The sequence below is a fragment of the Myotis lucifugus genome, unplaced genomic scaffold (assembly GCF_000147115.1).
Source record: "Myotis lucifugus unplaced genomic scaffold, Myoluc2.0 scaffold_582, whole genome shotgun sequence".
Classification (NCBI taxonomy): Eukaryota; Metazoa; Chordata; class Mammalia; order Chiroptera; family Vespertilionidae; genus Myotis; species Myotis lucifugus.
The window spans coordinates 85461-92718 of NW_005871630.1; the positions used below are offsets into that span (position 1 = coordinate 85461).

Consider the following 7258-nt stretch of genomic DNA (forward strand, 5'->3'; position numbering starts at 1 on the left):
CAGGGAAGCAGTTAGGCATCGATCAGGCTGTTAGGGGAGTGGTTAGGGGGTGATCAGGCTGGCAGGCAGAAGCAGTTAGGGGCAATCAGGCAGGCAGGCAGGCGAGCAGTTAGGAGTCAGCATTCCTGGATTGTGAGAGGGGTCCCAGATTGGAGAGGGTGCAGGCTGGGCTGAGAAACACCCCCCCACACACACACACACACACACACCCAGTGCACGAATTTCGTGCACCGGGCCTCTAGTGTATTTATAAAAGCAGGCTGTGGCACTCCACACAGAGGAAGAGCATTCCACACAGAGGAGGAGCCCTCCACGCAGAGGAGGAGCATTCCACACAAAGGAGAAGCCCTCCACGCAGAGGAGGAGCATGCCACGCAGAGGAGCACGCTACGCAGAGGAGGAGCACGCTACGCAGAGGAGGAGCCCTCCACGCAGAGGAGCAGCATGCCACGCAGAGGAGCAGCATGCCACGCAGAGGAGCACGCCACCCAGAGGAGCACTCCATGCAGAAGAGCAGTATGCCACAGAGAGGAGCACTCCACACAGAGGAGCACTCCATGCAGAAGAGCAGTATGCCACAGAGAGGAGCACTCCACACAGAGGAGGAGCACTCCACACAGAAGGGAGGGCAGGTGTCAAGATTCAGGAGAGAACAAACTCGGGCAATTCACAGAAAAGCAGCGAGAGCAGTGGGAAGTAAGGAGCAGGGAGATAAGTAATGGTCAGAAGTAAAATGAGCTCAGTCAGGAGCCAGGACATGACAGTTACTTCAAACTGGCTCCTTGGTGCTGGGGGAAGCGCCCAGAGGGTCTAAGCAAGCGAGTGGCAAGCTCTACAGCACATTTACGCTGTGTGGTGACTAGGAGGGCAGAAAGGTGAGCGAGCAGTTCCCGCCGTCGTCTGTCTCCGGGAGATGCTGCCTCGAGCTGTCGCGGCAGAGAGGGTGTGAAGCAGGTGACCTTGGAGCACGGCCGGCAGACAGGGCTGATCCGTGCAAGCGGTGAGAGGAAGAGAAGCCAGACCAACTCTCAGGTGCGGGCGAGCAGGGTCCGGGCCTCAGCACGAGGTGAAAGGTGAGGTGGGCCGCTGAACCAGTGCAGATGGGGAGCAGTGGCAGGCTCCGAGGGGGGACTGCGGTCTTCCTGAGTGTGAGGCCTCGGTTACAAGCGCCAGGGGAAGGTGCACACACAGGTCTGGAGCTCTGGCCTGAGGTCAAGGCCAGACACGTCCATTTGGAAATCATCAACTTAGAAAGGAATCTTAAGCTGTGGAACTAGGGAAGGTCGCCCAGGAATGAGTACTGACAGGGAAGACGGCTGAAGACGGGCCACGGACCATGCCATCTTCGGGCAGATAAAGAATAGGCGCTAACAACGCAGGCGGCAACGGTGCCTGAGTGGAAGCAGCGCAGAAGGAAGAGGAGACACAGCGAGCCAGTACTGATGGGTCTGGCCGCCCCTGCACCCACTGTGCCTACAAATCCAGTACCTCCAGGACGTCTTGTAGGCCGGGAAGCTCTCTCTGCACGTGTGCTATCTGAGCGGGGCTGCCGACACTTCAGACTCAGAAGCCTCAAGACTAGGCTCCTGCCTGCCACATGCCAAACGTTGTTCTGTTGAGGTTGCCAGAACAAACGCCAAATCTTGCCATAAGGTGCTCACAGTCTCACAGACAAGTGGCACAGGCTATGAAATGTGAGTGCGCAGGAGAACAGAAGAGGGGCAGCAGCGTCAAACCACCACGGGAAGGATAATTACATTTATCTCCCTAATACCTTTATAGCCAAGGAAATAGTAAAATTTATATCCAAAAGGCAAGAAACATCCCTAGAGCAAAGGAGATAACAATCTGGGAATGAAACTTTGTCATGCAAAATAAATCAACTAGATAACCCAAATATGACCCAAAAGTAATACTCCACTCACAGTTATAAATTCATTTTTGTAGTGACACCGTAGGTTCAAGAGAATGCTAAAGTTTATGCTGGAAGAGGCCAAAACTGAAAGAAATCATCATTCACCTTTAAACTCAGCCTCCTCCCGAAACTGCTTTCTTACCGCACTGGACACAGTAACGAGTGGGAGCCCTACAGTAACTGGCTGAGTCTCGGGGCTCTCATTCCCAGGATGGCAGTGACAGGAAAACAAGACCCCGACACCCTGCGCCCCTCAGCACAGGGCAGCACTGGCCGCCCCACCCTCTCACGCTCCACACCGACCCCACCTACGAGTACCGCACAGTCAGTGGACGGTCAGGTGCAGATAGACTCAAATGCCACACTTCACCCCTCGGACCGATTCACCCAGGGTTATCTAAGAGCATGCGCACATCGCTCACACCTACGAACGGGAGAAACGAGCATTTTTAGAAGGACATTATCCCAATCATTCACACGGAGGCGTGCCAAAGCCTTCTTCGCCTACGCTTTCCTGTGTGAACCAAAACAAAAAGACCCAAAGTTGCCGAAACCGGTTTGGCTCAGTGGATAGAGCGTCGGCCTGCGGACTGAAAGGTCCCGGGTTCGATTCCGGTCAAGGGCATGTACGTTGGTTGCGGGCACATCCCCAGTAGGAGATGTGCAGGAGGCAGCTGGTCGATGTTTCTCTCTCATCGATGTTTCTAACTCTCTATCCCTCTCCCTTTCTCTCTGTAAAAAATCAATAAAATATAAAAAAAAAAAAAAAAAAAAAAAAAAGACCCAAAGTTATTGAAACCTTACATTTGTCCCTTTCCAAGAAAAGATACTAAACCTATGAATTCTAACACCATGTCCTTTTGTGCTCATTGTAAAATACTGTTCTCAATATTTTAAAATTAGGTATAATTTCAATACAACAATAACATTCACACTAAAGAGGCCAAAACTGGGCAAGTTCATGCCTATGGAATGCTCTCGCATGCTGAGAGCTGGGAGGGCAAAAAGTAGTTTTACTCTTCACGTTCAGGGTGGGTTCGGGTTTAACAGTGAAAAGTAACAATGCTGTTGGACATCTCTGGGTATTTTGTGGTCCCATTTTTGTTTACCAAATACAGAGTTCTGCTCACGGAAGTCAAGCAGAGTGTATAGAAGACAGTTAGCTACTACTTCCCATCCTTTTTCCTGTCTAAACCCCTTTAGTGACCTTTGATGACTTTAACTTGAACTGTCCTGAAGTAGATCTTATATTTTGCCATTTACGACCTCTTGCCCTTTATTCCATGCTGCTAAACAATTACAGATGGTTAAAGTATAGGTCCGCCCTGGCCGGTGTGGCTCAGTTGGCTGAGTGTCGTCCCACGCACCCAGAGGTCGCTGGTTTGATTCCGGTCATGCCGGGGTTGCAGGCTCTATCCCCCGCGGGAGCATGTAGGAGGGCAACCGATCCATTTCTCTCTCTCTCTCTCTCTCTCTCTCTCAAATCAATAAAAACATATTTTAAAGTATTTACATAAAATATAGCTCCAAGATACTTAACAGATGAAACAGAATTAGGCCATAGAAAATTTCGCTTAATAATCTAATGATTCACCTGTCACGTAAAAACACTTGCATTACCGAGGGAGGTTTTCTAAGTCAAGCACAATAACATAATTATTTCTGTACCAACTTCTGTTTGTGTGCAAATGGTAATTCAAATAAAATAAATGCCCATACATATAAATCACTTTAAGATTAGGTATACCTTCAATAGAACAATAACGTTCATACTAAAAGAGGCCAAAACTGGGGAAGTTCATGCCTGTGAAATGCAAGTGGGATTACTGGCAGCTCAAGGCTCCCGACCCAAGACAAACGGATCACTATGTGGCAAACAGACATAAAATAGATTTTAAAGAAAACAGGAGGACACTAATAAAGAAAAACAACAAAATGATGGGTTTATAATGATGAAAGAGTCAATTCCTCAGAAGACACAGCCATTACAAACTTCTATGTACCTACCAACACAGACGGAAATAAGTGCAACAAAACCTGACAGAACTGAAGGGAGAAATAAAAAGCAACCCACTTTCAATAATGAATCACTAGACAGGAGACCATCAGGGAAACAGCAGACTTGAACAACACTATAAATCACTAGACCTACCAGGTATCTATAGAACACTCCATCAAAAACAGAATACACATCATTCTCAAAAACATGGAACATTCTCTATGACAGACCAGGTGTTAGGCCATAAAATAAGCCTCAATATATTTAAATAGAATGAAATGACATCAAGTGTGCTCACCAACCACAAGTATAATATGACAGTGAATCTCTCATCTAAACGATGCCCACAGGACACTTACGAACCTCTAACCTTTAAGGAAGCACCCACTGCAGCCACAATGGTCTGACCCACACGCTCCACAGTAGCCACGTATTTGCCCTCCTCACCACCTTAAAAACTTCTCACCCCTTCAAGGACCCGCTCAAACCTCACTTCACCTCTCACAAAGCCTCCAGGGGCTGCTGAGAAACTTTTCTTATTTTGTCAACATGTGTCATTTTAACTTACTGTCCAATTATTATAATTCGAATTTTTACTTAAAATCTCTATTAGGAAAGTGATCTGTCAGAATGTTCTTAAGCAATCAAATTCCTAACATGATACTCACGGCCATTCTGATTCAGGCTGCTTTTGGTGAGTTTCTATGACATCAATTGCAATATTGAGGTTTTCTTCCAGTTCTTTCATTCTTTCAGAATTCAGAGATGTAAACAAAATCATTGAACAGTAGGCAACAATTTTTTTGTCTGGGTGATTTAAGCAGGACCTTCCAAATAAAGAAATGAAAGTGTTAGCCCAATTTAACAACATGATAAAATATAATTATAGCAAATAAATAATAATAATCCCAATAACAAATTCAGTACATACTAAATTTTTAAGAATTTAATGAAGAATTACAACACTTTGAAACAAGTACATTATTTATTGCAAAAAAGGCAAGTATAAAATTAGTCACAACATCAGTATCCATTAATAGTCATAAAGGACAGACTGTTTAAGGGGAAGGTGGTATCCTGGCAAGAAATAAAATGTGGAGTCAAGAGCCTCACTGTAAATCCTGGTTCATCCACCCGTCGTCTGTGATCTTAGCAAGGTCTCAATTTAGCTCTTGTCAATTACATTATGGGTCAGGCATGTGGCAGAATTTTATTTTTTCATTTAAACTTCATAATACTCTTCAGGAGAAGTGATTAGCTTTATACTTCTGTAACTTGAATCCCACAATTCTTTCCTTCCACCTAAGCTCAATTATTATTAATCATACAGATAACAGGTATATATATGCCTCCAACTCTACTTATCTTTGAGTGACAGTTATACTCAGGGCACGAGAAGGAACATGAGGATTATCTGATGCAAACACCATACTTCACAAGTGACCCAGAAAAATGTATGCAACCAGGGAAGAATTTAGGCAGCGAGGGGTTATGTTTACCAGCACTAAGCTCCAGTTCCCTCATCTGCCCAAACATGGACAGCAACTTACCCCCAGGGCTGGGCACAGAACAGGGAGAATGTGCAGAAATGCCCAGCTCGGGACATACGAACCGCAGCTGCTCTGCTTACACGTTGCCACCACCAAAGTCACCCCATTCAGTGGCAGCACAGCCAGGATGAGACACCAGGCCTCCACTCCCAGACACTGCTTTGCCCTTCCCTTCCTGCCCCATCACTTGTTCATCTTTGCACTCAATGCTCAAATTCTTACAACTAACAGAGCTGCTCAAACAAAGTAGAAGACCACCAGGAAAAGTACCCTGAACCAATGGGGGCGGGCTGGTACCCACACTAACATTCTCCACATCTGCCAGCCCTGTGCCGAGCACACAGGAAGTGCTCAGACACATGAATGATTAACCCACTGCCCACAACTCAATGTTTTATGGCTTTTTCTTATAAATTACAGTGTCCGCTAAGGACAATATTTCTCATTTTAACCCAAACTTTTAATTTCTTAAAGTGAAACTGACACACAACAAAAGACACAAATCAATGCATTTGAGACATGAATACACCTACGCAACTACCACCCAGATGAGGGTACAGAACACTCCCGAACCCCAGGAGACTGGCTCCTGCCCTCTCTCAGCTGGTACTGAACCCGCCGCCACTCACCAAGAAAACCACTATCCTCATTTCCATGAGCAAAGGTTCACTTTTCCTGTTTTTGAGCTTCATGTAAATGGAATGATATAACCACAATTTTCTCAGAAATTATAAGAACTCAGCAATATACTCACAAGAAGAGTTCCGGGAAAGCGTGCACCCACACGATAGCCTGGGAATCTTCATTCCGTGAGGCAATATTGCCTAAGAACTGCAGGCCACAGCGAAAAGCTGAGAATTTATGAATAAAAAAGATGTATGGTTTTTAGAAATTTTAACATAATGAATAAAGTCATCTTAGTAAGAAATTCCCAACATTTTTAAATAGGAAGTTTCTGTTACCTTTTTTTAACAATGACGGTGTCTGGTCACAGGAAACTTTGCACATGACATGAATATTAAGTGCCTTACAAAACAATGCACTCTACAAAGTTAACTAACTTCTGGAAAAGATTATCAATGTCAACACATATACCTGTAATTAAGTTAACCATGGAATATGTGCTCCAATTTTTAAAAAGTTACTCTTAGACTAGAGTTTTTATAGTTAAAGTGTGGTAAAAATGATTTTTAAAAAAAAGATATACTGGACAAATACCATTCTAAAAAGAACATCATAGACCAGCCGTGGGCAAACTACGGCCCGCGGGCTGGATCCGGCCTGTTTGAAATGAATAAAACTAAAAAAAAAAAAAAAGACCGTACCCTTTTATGTAATGATGTTTACTTTGAATTTATATTAGTTCACACAAACACTCCATCCATGCTTTTGTTCCGGCCCTCCGGTCCAGTTTAAGAACCCATTGTAGCCCTCGAGTCAAAAAGTTTGCCCACCCCTGTCATAGACCATATAAAATCAGACATAATAAACCTTAAGGCTAATGCTTAAGGCAAAAAGCATTACTGAAGATTTTTATAAAGTCATTTCAGAATGACTTAATTCACCAGGAAGATACAACAATTTTAAATCGGAATGACCCAATAACATGGCCTCAAATATATAAGTAAAAGAAAAATTGACAGAGTATAAAGAGGAAAATCCACAATCAAATTGGACAATTATAATACAAACAAAAACATCAGTATACTGGTATTTAAAAGAATTGAATATGACTTATTGACAACCTTGCTGATGTGTTTAGAATAGAATGCTGCTGACAGAGCTGGTGAGGAC

The 7258-nt window shown here is 44.4% G+C and overlaps 1 protein-coding gene across 1 annotated transcript in view; it reads right to left on the reverse strand.

The window, feature by feature from the left end:
- The window catches only part of ATXN10 (ataxin 10), a 103082-nt gene that overhangs the window by 80275 nt on the left and 15549 nt on the right, over positions 1-7258 (reverse strand). The window contains exons 4-5 of the mRNA XM_023745787.1: positions 6219-6315; positions 4583-4741 (exon numbers count right to left, since the gene is read on the reverse strand). Coding sequence (XP_023601555.1) covers positions 4583-4741; positions 6219-6315 — 256 coding nt within the window. The remainder of the gene's footprint in view (positions 1-4582; positions 4742-6218; positions 6316-7258) is intronic.